At 41.2% G+C, this 23301-nt stretch overlaps 1 protein-coding gene across 40 annotated transcripts in view; it reads left to right on the top strand.

The window, feature by feature from the left end:
* LOC118282529 (receptor-type tyrosine-protein phosphatase delta-like) overlaps positions 1 to 23301 on the top strand; it is a 328854-nt gene that overhangs the window by 291473 nt on the left and 14080 nt on the right. For 16 of the 40 annotated variants that reach the window (XM_047336023.1, XM_047336022.1, XM_047336026.1 and 13 more), the window contains 16 exons: positions 30 to 174; positions 1845 to 2150; positions 3015 to 3208; positions 3584 to 3610; positions 4075 to 4192; positions 4623 to 5210; positions 5662 to 5762; positions 5907 to 6163; positions 7201 to 7294; positions 9072 to 9281; positions 10428 to 10588; positions 12701 to 12712; positions 13695 to 13807; positions 16356 to 16453; positions 19101 to 19224; positions 22128 to 22303. In XM_047336023.1, the coding sequence (XP_047191979.1) occupies positions 30 to 174; positions 1845 to 2150; positions 3015 to 3208; positions 3584 to 3610; positions 4075 to 4192; positions 4623 to 5210; positions 5662 to 5762; positions 5907 to 6163; positions 7201 to 7294; positions 9072 to 9281; positions 10428 to 10588; positions 12701 to 12712; positions 13695 to 13807; positions 16356 to 16453; positions 19101 to 19224; positions 22128 to 22303 (2724 nt within the window). Of the gene's footprint in view, positions 1 to 29; positions 175 to 1844; positions 2151 to 3014; positions 3209 to 3583; positions 3611 to 4074; positions 4193 to 4622; positions 5211 to 5661; positions 5763 to 5906; positions 6164 to 7200; positions 7295 to 9071; positions 9282 to 10427; positions 10589 to 12700; positions 12713 to 13694; positions 13808 to 15759; positions 15802 to 16355; positions 16454 to 19100; positions 19225 to 22127; positions 22304 to 23301 lie in introns of all 40 variants that reach the window. The other 24 variants (XM_047336025.1, XM_047336042.1, XM_047336035.1 and 21 more) reach the window with 8 other exon arrangements.

The raw sequence follows: 23301 nt of genomic DNA, 5'->3' as shown, positions 1-23301 counted from the left end.
CATGTTGTTGTTGTTTTTTCCCCCCACAGAAACGTATCAGTTTTGAGCCGACAACAACGTACCTGCTGAAGGAATTGAAGCCCTTCACTACTTATACTTTCCGACTGGCTGCCCGCAGTAAACATGGAGTTGGAGCTTACACCAATGAGATCTCTGCAGAAACTCCGCAAACACGTAGGTCTCCTTCCTTATCTGAAAGAGTTCACACTGTTTGGGGAGGAACACATTTTCAAATGCATTCCAAATTTTTATGTCTGCTGCAAATTCCAAAAAAAGTTACAAAAATGTCAGGAAAGTCCTGATCAGATAGAAAAACAACTCCCCCCCCCCCTTTAAAGGGTTAATGCATTTGAAAATAGCAAAGGGTGTTAACATTTTATACAGTAAATAAGTGTTATGAAGTCTACCTGACCATGCAGTATTCACTTGGTAAAGGCTGCATGGGCAGCGTACACAGGCTTTCCTGTGAAGTCAGGAGACAAGGTTATATAAAAGGTGCCCCTCTCCACCAGGCTTAAATGAATGATAAAGCTTTGAATTATTTATTTGAATGCCCACGTTTGCATTACCCAACATTTTTTTTAGGAGTGGACTGGCATGGTTGGCCTTTGAGAAGCCTTGTCTCTTGACATTGCATTGAGGTCAAAAATAAGTAAAGAAAAAAAAATTTAGACTGACCTTTCTATGTAGCTACACTGCCTAAAACCACATCTCTGAACACTGATGTTCATACTTAATTCAAATGTGAATACATAAAGTTGTGGAGTAACTATCATAGAAAGCTCAATGCCAGTAGTGTCTCTGTAGTTAGGAACATTTGCACCCAACTCAGACCTCAGATTTATGAAACAGGTTGAAATTGAAAACCTTTTTTTTACAAAATTGAACCAAATTCACTGCAGTTTGCATCCACTTGTTTTGATTATCAGTCAGATAAATATCCTGAACTCATACAGTAAGTGGGGAAAAAAAACACTGAACTGTTATACGTGTCCTTGCACATCTAAACATAAATCTTAGGTCTCTGAAAGACAAGGGCAGGGCAGATATCAGGTGGGTATGAAAGCTCTGAACTTCAAACTCTGCCCAGATGTTTGTTCTGAGGTAAATGATGGACTTAATTAAAGAGTGCATGCCAATGTCGTCAGAATCTAATAAACCAGTCATGTCTCCTTGGGAAGCTCTCTGTTGTACAATCAGGCTTTTACCACAAACCAACAGGCTTCGGAAAGGTTGGTGGCAAAAACAACATTTTTCTATTCTTAAACTAAAGCATCAACCTTTATGTTTTTGGATTGATGGTAACTGCTTGCCAAATTTGTGTTAGTTATTACTACACAGTTATTACTACATTTCTTTTGGAATTTTTTTTCTTAAAGTAGTTTGAAATCTGCATAGGTTCTCTTCTACAATCAAAGAAACTAAGTAATAAAATTTTAGGATTTATTTTTTCCCCTTTGTTTTTATATATTATTTTTCCATCACAAAGGTAGGTTACATATGGTAAAGCTGTCCTTATTTTTACCAATCAACACCTTACATTCATCATCAGTGTATACACTTTTGTGTTAGTCTCTCCCTTTTTTTTTTGTCTGTGATGTTTCATTGATTTAAAAATATTTTATACATCCATGAGTCCTTGTGCGTTTTCCTCATTTTGTCATTTTATTTTCCTTTGCTTTTTTTTCCCTTTGTTTGGTCAATTCTACCATCATCACCCTGATCAAAAACAAAAACTGAAACGCCTTTAAAACAAATATCCAACTCTATGAACGACCTCACCAAAAAAAACAACAACAACAAAACAACCCCAAACCTGCTCCAATATCCAACCCACCAACCAGAACCCTCGGGCCCACCTCAGGAAGTCAAGTGCCATAGCCCCAGCTCCACCAGCGTTCTGGTAAGTTGGCGGCCACCCCCAGTGGAATTACAAAATGGGATCATAACACAATACACTATCCAATATGCTGCGGCTGAAGGGGAGGACACAACTACTCATCAAATCGCCAGCATCCCGTCGGAAAGCTCCCAGTACCTTTTGGAAAACTTGGAAAAATGGACAGAGTACAATGTGACGGTCATTGCTCATACAGATGTCGGAGCAGGACCAGAAAGTCTGCCACAGCTCATCCGCACAGAGGAGGATGGTATGTGTTTGCTCAAACAAAGCCCCGACTGAAAATCCAGTCTACCCCTCTTAACCCACTCCGTCAAATACTAACAGCCTCGCCTATATCTACAATTCCCCTCTTCTTCTCTACCCTTCTCTACCTGCTTCTGACTTTTCGCCCCGTTTTGGACACTGCGCTTTTTTTTTACGCCAAAAACTGTGACTTACCTTGCAAAAGCAACCTTTTTGCCTTTTTCCTCTCAATGCTGCTCAATTTCAACAAATGGTATGGTTTTTTTTCAACTACTGGCCTCCAACTTCCAGTCCCAAACTGTCATTTTTTAAAAAGTGAAATACACTCTGCAGTGTTTTTGAGCGGCAGCCTTTTTATCAAACTGACTTTTTTTTCTTTTTTCGGAACTTGGCAAAAGTTCTGGACAGTGGGAATAAGAAAAGATGGAAGAATTTTTTTAAAGGCCAATTTTTTTTTTCCCCCTCATGTGATATAATCATTTTTTTTAAATGTATTTTTCCTTGCTCCATAGCCAAATTTCTTGTAGGGCTTCAAGCATTTCAATCACTTGAAGCCCACTTTGGCTCCACTTTTCTATTTTGGCTAAACACATTTTTATTCCATGTTTTGAAAATCCACCCGACCCATTTTTAAGGTTTAATGATTAGGTCAGCTGTCAGACCGGTTTTTGCTGTTGTTTTTTCCCCCCTTACCATTGTTGAAATATTGATGTCATGCAGTGGTTGTTGCAGTTTGCTGCGCTTTTGTGATTTTTTTTTTTTGTCACTGCAGCATCTCGCACTACGACTCTGGGCAAGATTTGAAAAGGAAATGAAGGGGCTCGCTATAATTTTGACCTTTTTCTTCTATCCCATGGTGTTCCTCCAGTTCCTAGTGGGCCACCTCGTAAAGTTGAGGTGGAGGCTGTCAACTCCTCATCAATTAAAGTGATCTGGCGCTCACCGATGCCCACCAAGCAGCACGGTCAGATTCGAGGGTACCAGGTGCACTATGTCAGGATGGTTAATGGGGAGCCCACAGGACAGCCAGTCATCAAGGACATCCTGATTGATGATGCCCAGGTAAAACAACCTCCTCAGCCAGCCTGTTTTTCTCTCAGACATAGACTTCTCTCTCACTCTTTACATGCGCTACAACATCCACTGTCATTTGTAGTCGGAAAAAGCTTGTTTTCATCTTATATAAGTTGAATAAAATTGTGACTATTTAACTGTATGGTCACTGAATATACAGTAATTCTACTGGATGCAAAAATTTAGTGCCAGTCTTTTTTTACTGCTACTTTTACTATCGACGTTTTTATCAACCAACAAATGTGTTTGGTGGTTGCAGAGAGGCTGTGTGTGTATATTTTCTCACTAATGAGTAGTGTCTGGTTTCTGTACCTGGCCTTATTTGTTGTCTCTTTTCTCTCCACACTCTGATATCATAATCAGTGGGAATATGATGATTCAACTGAACATGTGAGTAGCTAAACCCTGGCAAAATGCTGATCTTGTTTTCGTCTGCATGAATGGCACGTGTCTTTTGTTCAACATGGCCCATGGCCTGATTTATAACAACACCTTGAGCCCAGTTTCACCTGCCTCAGATAGTTGCCTTAAAAACTGCAGATGGGACTCCTTGACTAACATTTTTTTTAATTAAACTGACCAAACAGCAAAAGCTGACTTTAAAGATTTAGATTTTTTAATAATGAAGAAATTGTTACATGGAGAGGCCAATTTTTAAAATTATTTATTAATTAAAAATTAACACTATCCTCATCCACTGAAGTATGCCTTCAAAATAAGTACACGCTGAGAGAATGTGTCTGTTGTCCTTTGTGATGATTATGCTGACAACACAGTCCACTCGTATCTCACTGCTTGCTCATATCTGTAAATCAGTGCGTGTGTCCTGCCACTTAAGTCCTGCATCTTTACAGGAAATGATCATCACAGAGCTGCAGGCTGAGACCACGTATTCAGTCACTGTAGGAGCCTACACGACAAAGGGCGACGGTGCGCGCAGCAAGCCCAAACTGATCACAACCACTGGTGCAGGTAACGTGTCCCATCATTGCTGACAAATCACCCGCGGTTCTCTTTTAATATGCTATGTTTATAAAAACTGCATTTCTCCCTTGTGAAGCGGTGAAATCGCACCTAATGAGGATTAAAAAGCGCAAGGCTAATATTCTTGTCACCAAGTGTGAAACAGCTAATTGCTGTCTCCTTTAGTGCAATAACTCTTACCCGCTGGTAAAACACGGTGATGCTGAAGTAAAAGTATTTGGAACATGTAAACATGAGTGAAAGAAAGACAAGAAATAAGGACAGCCTTGTTCAGCTTTTGTTATTCAATTCTTTTGCAACGTTTTGCCACCGTGAAAGACGCAGGCAGATAGATCAACTGATACTAAATGCCTGCCTATGACAAAAATGGAAAATAGTTTGCACATCTATAACAAGTTGTTTCCCTATTGGCGTTTAGTTCCTGATAAACCTCGACTAATGGTCAGCACAACCAACATGGGCACGGCTCTCCTCCAGTGGCATCCCCCAGCATTGACCCACGGGGCCCTACAAGGCTACCGCCTCCGCTTTGGTCGCAAAGACGTGGATCCGCTGACTGTCATTGAGTTCCCCGAGCGGGAGAACCACTACACTACCAAGGAGATCCACAAGGGAGCCTCATACACTTTCCGCCTGTCTGCGCGCAACAAGGTGGGCTTTGGCGAAGAGACAGTCAAAGAAGTCACCACAAATGAGGACTTTCCAAGCGGTTACCCTCAGAGCATTACGGCAGAGGGTGCCACCACCTCCACTATTCAGGTTAGCTGGCAACCTGTCTTGCTGGCAGAGCAAAACGGCCAAATAGTGAAATATGCTCTGCAGTATAAGGACATCAACAGCCCGCGCAGTCCCTCAGAGCTCTTCATCACCGCCCCGGAATCAACTGTCATCTTGGATGGCCTTAAGGCCGATACTACTTATGATATCAAAATGTGTGCCTTCACCAGCAAGGGCTCTGGTCCCTATAGCCCAAGCGTCCAATTCAGAACACAGCCTTTGGATCAAGGTAGGACGCAGTCCATGAACCTTTTTAGCCCTTTTCCTTTTTTTAAAATCAGCCTCACCCATCGCAGCCCTTTCCAACCACAGCAGCTTCCTCAGAAAGCCACAAAAGGCAGACGTTGAAAAAATACGGACAAGACACAATCAGAGAACTCTGGTATTAACAAACGCCCTACCCTTAGTCTCCACATTCTAAGCATGATCTAAGAAACTCACAAGGAGTAAGTATGTATGTCTCTTCGTGTCTTGTCAGTTAAGCAAAGCTCAGTCATTATCTTAAGAGTTGGAGTTGATGAGAAGGTAAGAGGACAGTGTTGAGTTCAGTGTAGCACTGATTTCAGCCTGGTTTTTGAAAGAGACATTCTCAGGTAAGCACTGGCGTGGGACCATTGGTGTAATCTGATTAAAAAAAGGGATGTGTTGTTTCTAAATCATCTGCTCCCCCTTTCTTTTAGCAGTGTTTGCAAAAAATTTTCACGTGAAAGCTGCCATGAAGACGTCAGTGTGGCTGACCTGGGAAATCCCTGACACCTACAACCCAGCTCAACCTTTCACTGTGAGCACTGCCTAGATAAATGTTACACTTTTACATGTATTGAGTTGCTCTTCACATTGTTGTGTCACATGGAAAATTATTCAGCTAATGTCCACAACCCAAGACCTCAATGTGCACATGAAAGATTAACTCATTCGTATACAGATCCTCTACGATAATGGCCAGAGTGTGGAGGTGGATGGGAAGCTTACACAGAAGCTAATCACGGGTCTCCAACCGGAGACACAGTACTCCTTCCTCCTGACAAACCGTGGCAACAGTGCCGGAGGGCTGCAGCACCGCGTGTCCACCATGACGGCCCCTGACATCCTTCGCCAGAAACCATACCTGATTGGTAAGACCAACTCAGATGGCATGGTGACCGTGGAGCTACCATCAGTGCAAACATCTGAGAGAGTGAGGTGAGTGCCAAGGATCAATCAATTTGAATCATCAGTTTAGAAGCCATCAAGTCAAGTCGCGTTTTGTGGAATCCTAATAGGATTGACTGGTACAGACATGACTGCGTGCTGTGGAACTCTCTCCGTTTCTTTACCATTTGCCATATTACTGACTATTATTCCTTACTGATACATTGCGGATGGGAATAAACAAGTTCACTTGATAGCTGACCTTGTCAGGGGTGATTCATCCAAAACAGAGTCATTTATATTCATCCCTACATTTCAGTGTAATATCCACTTCACCTCAGTCATTACACTCTGGAGCAGTACAACTCATTTAAGCACATTGCTCTAAGCCCTATAAAGTCTCTTATAGCCTTTCGACAGAGCCCAGGGTTGTCAAAAGGCCAAGGAGTGTATCCGATTGTAGACTGACGCTTCAAACCCATCTTGGGCTTTTTGATCTTCCTGGATGCATTTGGCCCTCTGTCTCCCATGCCAGGGCTTAAGCTAATTAGTTTCCCATTAGCCTGCCACACTGCCTTGCTGGCTAACGCTAGGTAGCGCAGTGCCCAACCAGGAAGCCCAACTCTGGCAGAGGCCGTTATCTCTCTTGCCACCCTGATGAAGGGATGAAAATCCCTCTAATTCTGTATCTTTCCTGCATTCACAGAGGTCTCCTAATTAATCCACAGGGGGCCCCGTTGAGGTGTTACCGTATTGCCTGACTTCCCTGAATGTGCTTAAACTAAAAAGAAAACAGAAGAAAATAGTCCTAATCGGGTGATAAAAGTCGCATCACATGCTAATAGCGTAATTATGTTTATGTATCACATTAGTCTCTGGTAAACAAACGTCTCTCGCCAATGCAATTAGACGTGGGCACTGTGCATTGCTGCATTTTATTTTTGACGTCAAATAGGGTTTGTTTGTCCAGAAAACAGCAAGAATTGACTTGCAAATACAACTGGGGTATTCGTCTTGTAGAAAGTGGCAGTGCTATTTGATCTTGTCTTGAATGTTAATATGCTGTACTTTCCATTTTTATTTTGCAGGGGATATTTCATTGTGGTGGTTCCCCTGAAAAAACAGCGCACTGGCAAGTTTTTCAAACCCTGGGACAATCCCGATGAGATGAATCTGGAGGAGGTAGGTTTAAAGGATGATCTGGTTATGATGACTGGGGTTATAAGGAAAGCACTGGGATCATAAAGGAATTGATGCCATGCAAAATTCCAGTTATTATTATTTTGTTGTATAAAGTTATTGTACTCAGCTTCTTAACAGCATACCTGTATTTCCATATAACACATTTTCTTCTCAAAACCAGAAAAAAAAAAGGTTGTGGCAGTTAAGAGGGAACAGGAGATGAGTCTCACTGATTGACACAAATAGCTGCAGAGAACTCTGTTCATATGGAAATGAGAACATGAAGTAGCCATCAAGTGCACTGCAAACTCTACCCCCATCCCCACCTCCTCCTCCTCCTCTTCTTTGTGTCTGTGGTAATTACCTGAAGAGCTGCATCAGGCCTTCACGTCTCTTCTCATTCCAAGCGAAGCTAGGCTACTGCGCGCGCACAAAACACTTGACAGCTTTTTATAATAAACCCGTTGAGACAATTCCGGTGCGTTAATGCATTGCATGCATGATTAAATGAGTGAGAAAACTGAAGTTTTTATCAACACGTATTCTATACTGTGATTAAGAATTCATTCGGATGCAGTGTGAGATATTGTTCTTCACATTCAGTGTGGCAATCTTAACCATAAATGTACGGAGGATGTAAACACGCCCCTTCGAAGACAAGTTGAAATTCTGGCAAGGATTCTTTTTTCTAAATCAATATATTCCAATATTTATTTCTATTGTACAAACATCACAATAAATGGCATGTCTATGAGGCGAAAAGAAAACCCGCCATGTCTCATCTGCAGGGTTTACAGCTCATGCCCACGGGCCCACGTCTGTGGCCTTGACGGATTGCCCAAAAGTCGCCCCTCTTGTCAGAATTTATTTGTTTGTCAATATTGGCACTCACCTTTTCACAACTTTTCCCAAGGGCAGCTAGATTTAGCAGTGTTGACAGGAGAGATGATTGAAGACATTATCGGGCCGCACCAACAGCCCAGCAGCCCAAACAGAGCACACACGAGAGCGCACACACTCTAATGTGAATGACAGGCGCGCAGCGCTCACACGCTCGCTCGCTCGCACGCACACCCAGCCGCGCAAAGATGGGAAATCCGTTCCCTAAACAACTAGCCAGGCTCGAGCAGCATAATTATGTTCCACGCGTTGTACTTCAAGTTTAAAGTCAGACCTGTAAGAAAGGACACAGTTAATGTGTCACTTTAATTGAATTTTTTTTTTGCCTTAGAATTTGAATACAACAGTGCTGTTATATGTAAAAGTTTCCTTTGAAAACAGGTATTAATTTTCTTCGGTAATCCCTGCCAAAAACACTAGTATCTTAATTTTGAAGATATAATTAGTTGTTAGTGGAAAAAATGTAATTTGGAGCAACTGTACATGGTTTATCAAATCCCCCTTTTGTCTGTGTTAAAGCAAAAAATGTTTTTTTTATTGTATCAAGAAGGAAAAATAAATGAGCTGTGTACGTTTTAAATGAATTTAGTCTTTTTACTATTTGAAGCTGTTGGATAATCCTCAACTCTTTTATATGCTGGAAAGCCAGACAATCTTTTAATCTCACAATCTTTTGTAGCCCAAAAAACAGATGAAATAAGTAATTGATCTTTTTTGTAATGTTGCTCTTTTTGCATCAGCATTTTCGGCTTAGCAGTCAGAAAAATGGGAGATTTAGATAGACAGCGTTTGGTTTGTGTGGAATGCGTTTTCATGCGTGTGCCGGGACGTGTCTGAATGTTTATCAGCTGTCTGCTTTCCCCACTCCTCAACGTAGCTGCTTAAGGAGATAAACCGAACGAGCAGAGGCCTTCGATTCCGGAGGCAGGCAGAACCCAAAGCCTATATCGCTGCCTACTTCAAAGACTTGCCTAAAGATTTCACCCTGGGAGATGGCAAGATCTATGGCGACTTTGAAAACAAGCAACTCCAGAATGGCCAGGAGTATATCTTCTTCGTGCTCGCTGCTCTGGAGATGTCTGAAAACGTGAGTCGGCTCTCACTCTCACACACACACACACACACACACACACACACACACACACATACGCGTTGTCTCATTTTCATCCGTATGTCGTGTACCTTGATAGCAATATTTTCTTTGTGCTAAAAACTATAGCAGCTAATAAGCATAGAGGGTTAAATTCACCACATCTCTGTGGAGGGTCAGAGTTTATTTGTGGTCAAATGTGGTCCTCTGAGCCCTTGTGAGACTTTGACTTAAAAACTTAAAGATGCAGCTGACCCTTCCTGCTTCCTGCTCTGGGGAGAGAAACCCCTCAAGACCTTAGCCGACTGCAAGAATACCTTGATAACGGAGCTCCTCTTTAATTGCGTCCTACGTGCAGTCCCGTCTTATCTCCCCGGCTGCAGCTAGTGTGTATGTGTGCATGTATCTGTCTGGACTGAAGACCTGAAAGCTGCATGATTAGGTGGCTGCAGGTGAGATGATGGATTTGATGAGCTGCGGGGTCCATAGTGCGCGCGCACACACACACACACACACACACACACACACACACACACACACACACACACACACACACACACACACACACACACACACACACACACACACACACACACACACACACACACACACACACACACAGCTGACCCTAACTTTGAGGCATATATTTTCTTCCCACAAGACCAGTTTTTTTAATCTTCGCTCCGAATGTGAAAAGGTTCAATCAAGGCTCCAGTATAGGCGAGATATTGAAGATAATTGTGATTGCAGCTTAACAGAAATTGCACGGCGAAACTTGACTTTTAATTTGTATGGTTGGTCATGCTGCCTTTGTCAGAGTCTTGTTATGCTCAGTAGTGGGAGCACATTAAGTGAAGTCTTGTAGTAATGATTTGGAAATCCCAAACAAGATCGGATCTACTGAAGCACTCAGCTCTGGATGTCGATGGAACTTAATCAGTTTTTATACATCTATATCAAGGGCACAATGTGATACAATGGCAAGAAAATCTATTTAAACATCCCTAGATGATAAATAAAATAGTGGATGAGGGGCAGCATGATGTGCAGTATGTTTACATAGAATATGATGGTTGAAATGAGAATGCTGACGCAGATTTTAAAATGAAATATTGATCTGTGGTTTTCTTTTGCCCGGCTCAGATCATGTATGCCACCAGTCCCTACTCTGACCCAGTTGTATCAGCTGACATCGACCCCCAGCCGATCATTGATGAGGAGGAAGGCCTCATCTGGGTGGTGGGCCCTGTGCTAGCAGTCGTCTTCATCATATGCATCGTCATTGCCATTCTCCTCTACAAGAGGTAGGTACTTAAAAATACAGTCCACCCATAAGAGGGTTTTTTTCCCCCCACCCTGTCTAAGAACTGAACAGGAATCCAGCTTAGATGAAACAACTACCATGACACTTAATGAGTACTGTAAATACAATACACATTCAATCAGGTTCAAGACACGCACACATTATCACTTCTGTACCTGCATTTAAAATTCATGTTTATGTATAGCCGCTCAACTTCAATTTTTTGACCATTCAATATTTTACGTTCATGAAAGCAACATCCCACTTAGCTCACATCTTCAATTTGCACGTCTGAATGCAAGGACCTAAATGTAAATGTAAGATTCTGACTCAAAAGCCTGAGGTGCATTGATCTCCTGACTATCCGTGACCCTCACTCACTGTAGCACAAACATTAAATCTCAGATGAGTAGATACAGGCACACAGCTACCCAAACATCAAGCCATCAAATGCAGACGCCCACAGTCCTTCACGCAGACACGTGCGTCGACTGGAAGTTAATCAGACACATCCATCTACCCCCCTTTTGCACCAGCACACACTCACAAACACAGTAAATGTAAAACGGTAGGAAATACTTGCGGTAGTGTACTTTCACACTGAATCAAAGCAGGGTTTTTTGGGTCAGAAACCCCCTAGTGGTAGCCAGACCGTGTGCTGTCACTGCTCATCAGTCAAGCGTAGGAGGGGAGCTTTGACTATCTGCTGCATGTCATTGCATGTGTGTGCAGCTTTATGGAGGCCCTGGGGCCTGGGCTAGCATCCCAGCCAACCCAAACCTCTCGCCTTTAAAGACTATGCCTATTTCACAGGGGAACTAGATTCCGACTTTGACCTCATGCTGCCCGCCCCTCTGCTTTGCCAGGATACACACATGCAACTATTTTACACACACGCGTTTGCATAGAATTTCCCATCCATTGCCATGTTGTCCCTTCTCACCTTTTACATAAGGCAGAGTTTCTGCAGAGTTCATTTCATCAAATGTCCATCCCTAAGCAGAATTTCCCAGTAGTCCTCGAGAAGTAATTTTGGAAGGGTAAGATTAGTAAATGAAGAGTCAGCTGAAGAAAAATGAAATAATAAAAAAATAAAAAAAATCCATCAATAGCATCAGCATAATGTAAGCGGTTTATGCATACCACTTTATTCTGGCTCCCTCTTACACCGTATTGTCCTTGGGATCCATTCATATCAAGTTTTGGCTTGAATAATAACAAAAAAAGGCAAATTGAAACTGAACAAAGATTGCGTGTGTGGAAGGCTTCAGTGTTTCCATTTGTGGCAGGCTGATCTACACATCGATTACCGAGCCCCGTGCCACCATCATGTTAGGGAACGCTGAGTGCATAACCAGGAGAAATGTGCTCTCAAGATCAATTTTTATGTGACAGAAAGCTCCTCTTGTGCTACACAAAGGGCAACAACCATGTGAATCCGAGCTCTGGGAAAAGACACTGGGATAAAAAAGGGCAACTTCATCAAAGAGACATAAATCAGCGTAAATTGTAAACCTACACTTAGAATAATGTTCCCAGACCAATTTATTCTGGTCATTCTTTTAAAGAAATTAAATAAAAAGCCAAATAAATGGTAAAATACATTCTAAATCTTTATATGTTTAATGTATACACTTTCATTCAAAGTTACGATTCCACACTTTGTTCACATTTATAATACTACATGCATAAATCCTGAATATGCGTACCTCTTGATTTTAATAAATGCAACAGTGGAAGGCTTATTCGCAGGAGAAGACCGAGACAGCAATTAGAAGTCAAGAGATGACTTTTATGCTTGAACAAGAAGCAATCAGCTGAAACTGCTCGAAAAAGCAGTGATACAATGTACAAATCTCGGATGCACCTGGGATAACTTCAGTATTTGAAACAAAGAGACCCAAAGCGGCATAATTGAGTATAATCTCGGAAAGTGAAGCATCGCTAATCTCGTACACACAGCAAATAGAGATATGATTGGTATCATTTGTCTCGTACGTACTCAAGCCATTCACTTATCCTCAAGAAAGTTGCTGGAATTCTCCATTAAAGCTGAACGTCTTGCCACCTAATGTTGTGTCGATATTTCTTTCCTTGCTGACCAATGGAGCAGCAAACCAGACAGGTAAGAGTGAGAAAGAAGTAGGAAAACTAATCCCCTTTAAACCCTCCTTTTTTTCTTTTTTTTAATTGTACATATTTTATCTGAACATTTTGAAATTGGTAATTTATGAAAACTGCTGTGTGCTAAATCATAATGAACATATGTTAAAACGCAACAGTGTTCCTCTGGCAGCTGTCAGCAGGGATTTATTGAGAGATCAAAGTTCAAATGGTTTGACTTTTCCTACTAATAAACTTCAAATGCCATATAAAGACGAACTTATCCTCCCATTATAATATGGTGTAATTACTAGTGGCCTCCTTCACCGACCAGTGTTGAATTGATTATCACGAACAGACCACATTGCCTTTTTTGAAACCAAAACTTGAGTCGTACAGCAGCTTTTGTCTGAGGTGACAATGTTGTGCACTAAGAAATATGTGAATGAGAGAAACGATCACATACTCTCAAAATGAATGAATCTCAAAACTGAAAAATAAATAATAATAAAATGTGAGGCAGTGGAACAAATAACAAGAGTACTCAACAACACAATACAAACATGCGAAGTACAATAGTCCTTTAATAAATGATATCTTTCTGATATCTTATATCTGCGTGTTTTTTTAAATAGAGTAGCAGGTGCGATTTACAATAAAATAAAAGAATTACTATAACGGCAGCTTCAAAATGACTACAGAGTTGTTGAGTCGTTATGCTCTCTGCCACAAGCATTGAAAAGTGAACAATACAGGCGTGACAAAGGTAGTAGTTATTAGCTCAGAGCTACTGTATTGGATTGTGTTATTCTGCAAAGTAATAATGTTATTTAGTCCAAATCCCCTGTTTGCCATAAGTGAGATGTCAGAATGTGGTCATGACCCCCGCCACCTTTCTAATTATACATCTGCATTCATTATCCATCAAGACCAAGAGGCACGCTTTGCAGTCATACAGAGTTGAGACTTTTGTGAAAAAATACAATTTGCTTTTCATCCTGCAGAAAAAGAGCAGAATCGGAAGCTAGAAAAGGCAGTCTTCCCAACAGCAAGGAAATGCCGCTGCATAATCCCACTGACCCTGTCGAGCTCCGACGTCTCAACTTCCAAACACCTGGTGAGTATTCAAAATCAGGCCAATAACACTGATGGTATTCACTGGGAATTTACAATTGAGCATGCTCCCTGGAAAAGGCTGACAATGCTACTGATTGCCCGCTTTGAAGGGAGACAGTTAGCTTCATACAGTAGCATCCATTGTCTCAACATTTGCAACCCGCGCTGACACTGAAGCTTAACACAATAACGTCCTAAAAAAATTAGGTCCCATCATCTTTGCAGTGTGATTGACACGATACAAGCAACCAGTTTGCAGACAGAGGACAGGTGCTTAAAGAAGGTACAGAGGGTCAAAACTGACAACGTCCTCCCTGGAGGCCCTTATCAGTGGAAAATGAAGAGGCAGAAATGCAAGCTTGACAGTTCCATGGCACCTGTCACCTTCCTCTGCACCGGGGTTATCCAGGTCACCGAGACTCGTCGTGCTTACTCAGAATGGCGCAGTCCTGCTAGGACGGTGTCCTGCTGCTGGACGTCCCGGGATGCAAAATTGTGGAAATACAAAATGTGTCGTGGCTCTGTGTTTTTGGCATTTTGCAAGCGAGACAACGGATAGCCATGAAACGGTGGAGACGAGCTGTAATCGCCAGTGCTCGCTCTGACCTTTACCGCTGGGGTGAGCGGTGGTCAGTGGTCATGCCTCGGCTCATCCCTGTTGTCGCTCCTCCACTGGGGAGTCACAGTCCATTTATCACCTGGAAAGGTGGTGTGCATCTTTGCGCCCGCCCTTACCGAGAGACATGCCTAACTGCCGTTTGAGTTCCCCTGGCGCCGACTGCTTTTGGTACAGGTGTTCAGAGACGGCCAATAATGTTGTGAAATCAAAGCCATATTTTTCAGGTCAGCTGGTGTGAAAGGAGGATGAATTATCTCCGCAGGCTCACTTTGGAAAAAAAAAAAAAAGATTTTGCATATTTATGAAAGCTCTTCAGTGATGTTAGGACCATTACTGGTCGTTTCATCCTGGCAGAGGGGTATTTTTCCTTTTGGCTCAGAGTGATCTCAACCATCCTCCCACTATTTCACTCGCCTCTCAAGCCATCATTTTGTTCCCCCAACAGCCTTCCTGAGAGCTGGTATCTTGGCTATCTCACTGCTCAGAAAGAACCGAACATTTTTTTTTCCCATCCACGTGACCACTTTCTCTTAAGTCCTGAAGCACTTCTACATTAGACCACCTCTCTCCCCCCACTCTATCCACCCTTCCTTTCACCTCTTTACCCCTCAATGGACATTTCATCTTAAGGAGGCTTGATGTTTGAGCGACGGCGTGTTGGAAATGGTACTTTCATTGTCCCCCAGTGGTGGAAATGGATTTCGAGTAGTGGGCTGCGATAGTAACACCCTTGGCCATCTTGCCGAGAGACATGAGAATGGGAGGGAAAATTGACGCACTGCCTCCATTAGCTAATGCCCACTTGTGTCTGCAACTAAAACGAAACATCACATTGTCGGGAGGGACAAGAGGGAGTCCATCAACCAACTGGTGTGTCAAAATGGCACCTGCATTCTCAAGTCACAGATCTTTAATTGTCGGCTGGATTGCAACAACGTGTAATAAAATGTGTCTCAGTACTGTTAAAACTCATTTATAGCTTCTACCTACTCGAGTAGCACCAATGTTGACTTAAGTTTACAATGTCAAAGTCAAGTTAACTGCAGACAATGCAAGCAGTGTATCCCATGTCAGCATCATCAGGGTAAAACAAATGTCAAATATCCTATGGTTGCTTGTGTTTTTATTCTCTGTTCGCTTTCTAATTTCTATGAAATAAGCTTGGTGGCATTGTCAAACTTCAAGCATGATCATTTGTATGTTACTAATCATATCCCATTTAGAGCACACATAATCACTCAACTAGTCCTTGTCACACTTCAATTCCTACCATAGTCATCATTATTGCTCTGAGGTCTGTAACATATTTGATTACACCGCGGTTTCCTCCACAGGTTCAGGTGCGCCCTGTCACCCCAGTAACCTCCATTTGTCAAGTTAGTTGGTCTCGATTATGCATTTGACATGATTTGATTTTGTTTTTTTTAGCTTTCATTTCCTTCTTTTCTGCCTAGTCTTGTATTCCCATCCCTATCTAATCCATCTGGTGTAAGGCCTTGTCATCACAGGAGGAGGAGTTTAAAATGACAGCCTGAAAACATGCCATCACTCAAAGCAGACATCAACAGCTGGCCTAATATTCTGAATGTTATTTTTTTGTTTGTTTTTTTGGGATTGTTTGTATCTGCGTCTTACCGCCAATGCTAACTATACACCGCAGCTTTCCCTGCGTATAACCTTTTTCTGTCTCAGTAGGGAGAGTCAAAGTGGGGCAAGTGTGCTCGATGACTCTCATTGGCTTCTGTGTCCATTTACTCTTTATGAGCATGGCCACTGCTTTGAGTGAACAAACTAGCCTAACAATATCCACTCTTCCACACGCCTCTGTTAAACACACATGCTGCTTATCTAATGATTCCCTGTTACCCAGTGCTCGGGTAATGCTTGCTTACAAGACTCGTTACTGACCTTCAGTCCATCTTATTGACAGGCATGGCAAGCCACCCTCCAATCCCGGTCATGGACCTGGCAGATCATCAGGAGCGCCTAAAAGCCAACGACAACCTTAAGTTTTCACAGGAATATGAGGTAGGTGGTCAGCCGAGTCCCGATGTTGATTGAGGCTTGTGGCATACAGACACAAACATTGTATACAAGCATGCACCAGGTGCTCACATGAACTATGATTTCAAATTACTGTCACTATTAAGTGTGGTGGGCAAAGACCACAGTCTTGTATTCAACAATATTTTCCTGGAGGCTTTAATGCTGCCATTGCGTACCCATGCCGACACAGTTCAATCAGGTCAACAATGTGAAACCTGGGTGTGGTGGATGAGTGCCCAGTATGGGGGATTAGAAACGATTTTCGTGAAAAATATCATGAGTAAATATCAGAGATTTAAAATAAGCCAATATATATATTTTTTTCTTTTTCCACAGATTGTTTGACATGTCATAGCAGGAAACAAACGGGTTGAATGGAGAACATCAATAATGGCTACATTGCACATTCCAGCACCTGGGCTAATACAAGTTTAGCTGTTTACACACTGTGATCATACGGGGTGTCTGTGTAGTGAGGAGGAGTAGAACACTTAAAACAGAACGTAAAGTTCTGTCCAATGTCATGACCTCAGCAAATCATATATTTTCGTTAATGTTAACTGCTCACTTAGTAACATTTTTGACCATGTGCAATAATCTTGGCAGTCAATTCAAATAATAGGACTAAAAGTCTGAAGATCCCGCAATCAGTACTGAGAGGCAACGCTACAACTTTCAGCATGAAGATGCTGGGTAAACCAAGCAACATGCAAGCAGTATACAAGTACTACGTATATACAGAAAAATATTCAACGTGTTAATCCCTGAGAAAACTCATGCTTTACTGCTGATGTGACTCATGCACCTATATACTGGAGATTTCAAAGGCTTCAGAACACTGACAGGACAAAAACAAATATCACATAAAAAAGTAATGTATTGTGCAATTAGACCTTCATATTTAAAAATCTTTACCATTTAAGTTCCTTCAAAACCATGTTGGCTGTAGACAGACAATGTTACATGTTCCTTCATGTTGGAATTGCATTGCAGATGAACTTACTGTATGTGGGCAGTAAACATATGTAGCCTGAAACACTTTTCCAAACAAGAGGTCCTTTCTGCGACATTGTATAACACAGCCACCCTTTCTCTGCGGGCACTGCAACAGCGACAAAATCTATGAGGTCATCACATGGGTGCCTGCCAAGCTGCCCAATCATTATTGCAGCCTAAGTACACGGAATTCCAATTTCATAGTGCTCATTCAAGAGCAGTGGAAAGCAATTTTGCAAGCACAATGAAATGAAGATTTTGAATATGAGCAATGTTGAAGCCTTCTGTTTCAACATATTTTGATAAAATATCAGGCTAAGCCAGTGGTTTGCCTTGCTACATATTGCTGGCTTCAGGTAATTTCTTCAGATAAAGAACTCGGTACTGAAATGTCTCATTTCTTCCCTGCCATGGCTGTAGAAGTTTGCCTTCTTTATACTGGTCTGAATGTGAAAAATAAAACTAACCCTAACCCTAACCCTTATTGTTCAAGTTACTCATAAAAATAAAAACTTAATGCAGGATCATATGGAAGATAATTGTTCAAATCTGTCCACATTGTGGTTTCTTCTACTTTAAGTAGAGATTAAAACAAAAAAGTTGTCTGCGGCCATTAAAAGTGCAAGCACGATATTTTCCCTATAATATCAAATGAAATTCTATCTTTCATGTCTTTGTATTTTCCCTTTATGACATTTTATAGTCCATTTATTGGTGATGAGGGACCGTTAACAATCCCTGCTTTACAAAGCCAAGAAAGGACTTTGGGAGCAAATTCTGTGAAACTAGTCTCAAGTGTGGCTTTCTAGTATTTGCCATAAAGTCATACTAATCAAATGTGCAAAGCCAACGGAACACAAGCTTTTCCTTGGTGACCGATTCAGATGTTTCTTTTTGTAAATCTAATAATTTATATGCTGTGGTCATTTCATGCCAAAGACAAACAAATAGTTCACACAGTTCTTACAAGTGAACTTTCCATATAAATCAAATTTCCTCCACAAAATACTCACTTCAAATATAAGAAATTAAGATTTAAAGAGCATATAATTTTTTCCACACATTTTTTGTGTGATTTTATTCTTCACTATTAAGTGAAAATATTAAGCTCTAATAATGCAGTCTTTAACTTTACATTATTTGACCTTGAGGGGAACTATTCATGCAAGTCAAACTCTTTCAAGACGAAGGGCCAAAGCAATATTTTATGAATATTTTACAATCTTTCTTCCTCACAGTTTTGTACACATAGATTTTAAGTGGTACCGTTAAATGTTCTCATATCATGCAATGTATTAAAGCAAAATGTGTATTCTTAGCCTGTCCTCTCTTGCAAATGTGTCATCAGTGCAAATGCATGTAAAAGTAGATTGTGGGACAAAAATGACATGTCTTGAATCTTCTAAATGAAAGTCTAAAAACTCTGAAGTAATCGACAATCAATCTAATTGCCATTTAACTGTGTGTTAAAAGGCAAATTTCTATAAGATTTCAAATATTGATCTTGCACGACCACCTCATGGGTAATGAATTGAATTTTAGGACAGAATTGAACTTTGGTTATGAACCGTTTTAAAATATTCCTTAAGTGCAAAATATTTCATTGTAAAAATTACATTTTCTTGTCTTACAGTCCATCGACCCCGGTCAGCAGTTCACGTGGGAGCACTCTAACCTGGAGGTGAACAAACCAAAGAACAGATATGCCAACGTCATCGCGTACGACCATTCCAGAGTCTTGCTCTCTGCTATTGACGGTATGCCACCCACCAGTATCTTCCCTCCCAACAGCTATATTGATTCTACACACAGCCAGTACAGCTGTATCTGTTAAGACCTCAGCAGCGCGACCACACCATACTTTTAAGTGATATGTCTACACAAGCATGTCAGGCTACTCATTCCCTGTCATGCCTATAAGGTGCAAGACAATTCCCTTTTCAAACGCTGAGGCAAGCAATCAGATAAACCAATCGCCTAGAGTGAGAGTTGCCGATGAGTTTTTACCAGCGTCCATTTCTTGAACTTCATGTTAGGTCAATCTTTTTTAATGCCCTGCACTTACATTTCGTTTGAAGCCATGGCTTGTTACTCAAGTGTCATTTATATCTTGGAACAAGAGCAGTGAGCAAACTAGAGGATAAGAACCCAGGGTAGCACACAATATATTATTTGCAAATACATATTACTTTTTTGTGGGTATGCATTTGTACAAAAATACCTTGTTTACCTTGACAATCAAAACTCACAGCAAAACACAAGGTTAAGATGGACGCTAAGATGTCATTGGTCATACTGACACAATTGACCAGGCATTCCTAATAGCATTATATGGACTCACTCAAGATACGGTTGTAGTTCTCTGAACATCAGTGCCCAAACTTGAAGCCATATATCCACAAGTTTGTATTTTCAGAATTTCACATGAGAACTCTACATGAACTAGTCCGCTAAAAGTGTCACATTTAGGATGTGTTGCCTAGTACATTATAGCTTGTTATATTAAATTACAAGTATATTAAATTAAAACAATTGCACAGCAAAACAATTGCACATCCACACATAGCTACCAATTAACCATTTCCACTGAGCTGTGACCAGGGAAAAAAACAAAACAGAATAGTAAACTGCTAATGTGACAAAAAACAGGAAGATGGACTTAGAGAGCCCTTTTTCCTGTGTCTCAGAAACAACACGCGGCTTATGCGAGGTTGATGGAACTCCATTAGCCAGGCATAGAAACAAAGCCTTTTGGCAAGCAACGCATCCATTGTTTACTTTGATTGAGTTCTTTGAATGCAAAGGGATTTTGGGGATTTGACATCAGAATTTGAAGACACTTTCGGAATGTATCGATGTGGTGATGGATCAGCAGGATCTTTGGGATACAGATGCTCTGAAGCTCGACAACATTTGTGGACTTAAACGGTTGTGATGTCACTATATGCGCTCTACTTTGCGCAACTGACAAGGAACATCTTGCCAAGTAGTCTGACCACACAAAACATAGTCTTAGTAGGATTAAACTGGTATCTAATCCCTAAAAGTTAGTCGACCCTCGGTTTGGCTAAACGGAACACTTTATAATTTCAATTAGTATGTATTAGTTTGTCAGCATTGTTGCTGCATCTCAGTGTTTTCTATCAAATTCAGCGAATCCAATGTTGTTTTTGGAAGATTAAAGTCACTAATGTTTCCATTGTTCTATCTTCAGTGTGGAAGCTGTCACACGTTCAGTTAAGTTTAACTTCACAAGTCTGTTCTTATTCAATGATAAGAGTCATTTGCATCCTACAAAAGCACCTTTATTTATCTGTGCTGTAGTAAGACGGTGCAGGAATCTGAAAAATGTGTTTGGTCAACGGTTTGCAAATGCACAATGTTTTCAAATCTATAAATTGCTTGTGCCACTAAAGCAACAACAAAAAAGAACTATCGTCATGATCAGAATTACAATATTGCACACTGAAATCTTTCCGTAATTCCTTTAAGATTCCTTTTGCTTTTTTAGTAGGAGGACTGAGTACTGAACAACAATGGAGCAATGTTTATTTCTTAATAAGCATACCGACAGAGAAAATTGTAGAATTTATACAAATCCTGAGTGACAGAAAGCATAAAGGCAAAAGCCATTTGCAAATGTATCTTTTTTAAAAACTCGCGTCATTCTCATTAAACCACAGTAATGTCTCTCCTTGCGTGTTCTTTTTTGCGATTTGAAAACACACTGGGTTTAGTTGCATCTATCCATTGTCCGTCATTAAAACTGTACAGCTGCCGGGTTGTGTGGACATCTTCAACAGCAAAAAGAGAGGGTGGTGGGAGAGTAGGAAATTAAAATGATGTGGGTGAGTTTTTAAAAGTGTTCATATTCCATTTCCTTTGCTTTTTTTATGCTGAATAAGTTACCTGGGAGTAAAAGGCAGTCTGGGGGAAGAGGGAGCAATCGGAGTGAGGGGATTCTCTGGGACGTGGCGTCCATGCAGATGAGACTTATCTTGGTCGACCATGTGTGCACGGAGCCCCTAAACTGCCAGTCCTGAAGCATTGACTAGCTGTCAGCTCTCTCTCTCTCTCTCTCTCTCTCTCTCTCTCTCTCTCTCTCTCCCCCCCCCCCCCCCCCCCCCCCCCCCCCCCCCCTTGGAATTCGAAAAGGCTGCTGTGCCTTTCATTTAATATACGCAAAGGGAAAGAGGAGTGGGGGGGTGGGGGGGTAATGTTTTGCTATTTTTTTTTTTTTGTTGTTGGTTTGTTTTGCTCCATGTGAGGCGATAGACTTTAACAGACCAAGCTTTATCTGCACGTCAGTTGCAGATATGGAAGAGGGACACAAAAACTGTGGATTTAAATGTGCTGTTGATAGCAAATACAAATCCTCGTGGACTATAACCCTGGTTCCAAACTAGACTGCTTAATGCTTCTTTTCGTTTTAATACTTGGAGAAAGTGTGGCTTAACGGACAGGAAACACAGAGGGTAGCCTCGCACAGCTCTATCTGATCCATATGAGGAGCAGGGTTGAATCTTACCAAAATGAAAAAAAAATCTAAACTGGACCACTTGAGATATTGAACTCACACTATGTTCATTTCCCTCATGTATTTTTTGTATTTTAAAAAAAAACTCAGCTTAACAACTCGTTACGACTTGTATCTTCTTAGGTATCCCAGGAAGTGACTATATCAACGCCAACTACATTGACGGCTACAGGAAGCAGAATGCCTACATTGCCACGCAAGGATCTCTGCCAGAGACATTTGGTGAATTCTGGAGGATGATATGGGAGCAGAGGAGTGCCATCATCGTCATGATGACAAAACTGGAGGAGAGGTCCAGGGTAAGAGAGAAATACAGAAACAGCCATATTATTCTATTATACTTAAAAGAAATGTGTTTCATATTAAGCATTCGAGATTAAGCTTTTACATTATTCGTTTGACATCGAAATTTTGCAAAACATAGTCTCCAGTGTCCTCAACTTATATCACTCATACAATCAGTTTGACATCCTTGTCTTAATTATCCCCCTTTTTCCCCATTTAAATGGTACAGTATGTTGTACTCTGGCCCTCTACACAAGAGAAGACAGTAACCCTCTCTTACCCACTAATATACACAATACTCTCTTTACAACAACACACTATCACAAACCGGGCCATGCAGCCATACAGTCATGACCGATTCGTGACTTACTTCATTAGCCAAGCACGGCTGAAAGCACAGAATTACTATCATGAAAGAAGAAGACTGAAAAGCTACATGGCCCAGCTGCATGCAGTCACTACTCCTTTAACATTTTACATGGTCAAGACACTTCCTCTCTGTCTCTCTCTCTCTCTCTCTCTCTGGCACGTCTTGGACAGTTTGACTGAGCGCATGAAAGCTTTCATAGGCTTCATAAGCTACTGACCTTCACACTTGTATGCCTTTTCTAAGAGCTTGGCACAGTGTTAACTGGGGTGCTGACTCAATTCAGGGAACAGCTTCCGCTCAGTATCCTTACAATATGCAAAGCAAATAAGCTCCTTTGGCTGTTTTTCAATTTTACAGGTACTATAAAATGCACGATTCTTCAGTTAAATTGGGTGCATGCTGGAAGATGACAGTTTCTCTTGGCTCTGCCATAAAAGGCTTCCTCCGAGACATCATCTCCAGCTTTCATATTCATCAGTCATATCCTTCTGGGAACTACTCGAGCTGTCTTTGTATTGCCCATCTGAAGATGGAGTATTTGCAAATAAATGCCATGAGTCATTTGATTACTCCTGGTGTCAATGTTTTAACAGTGTCTAGGGAAATGAAATTAATGTACACAGTAGTACACGGGTTGATTTG

The sequence above is a fragment of the Scophthalmus maximus genome, chromosome 12, assembly GCF_022379125.1.
Source record: "Scophthalmus maximus strain ysfricsl-2021 chromosome 12, ASM2237912v1, whole genome shotgun sequence".
Taxonomy (NCBI): Eukaryota; Metazoa; Chordata; class Actinopteri; order Pleuronectiformes; family Scophthalmidae; genus Scophthalmus; species Scophthalmus maximus.
This window is presented reverse-complemented; position numbering and strand designations above follow the sequence as displayed.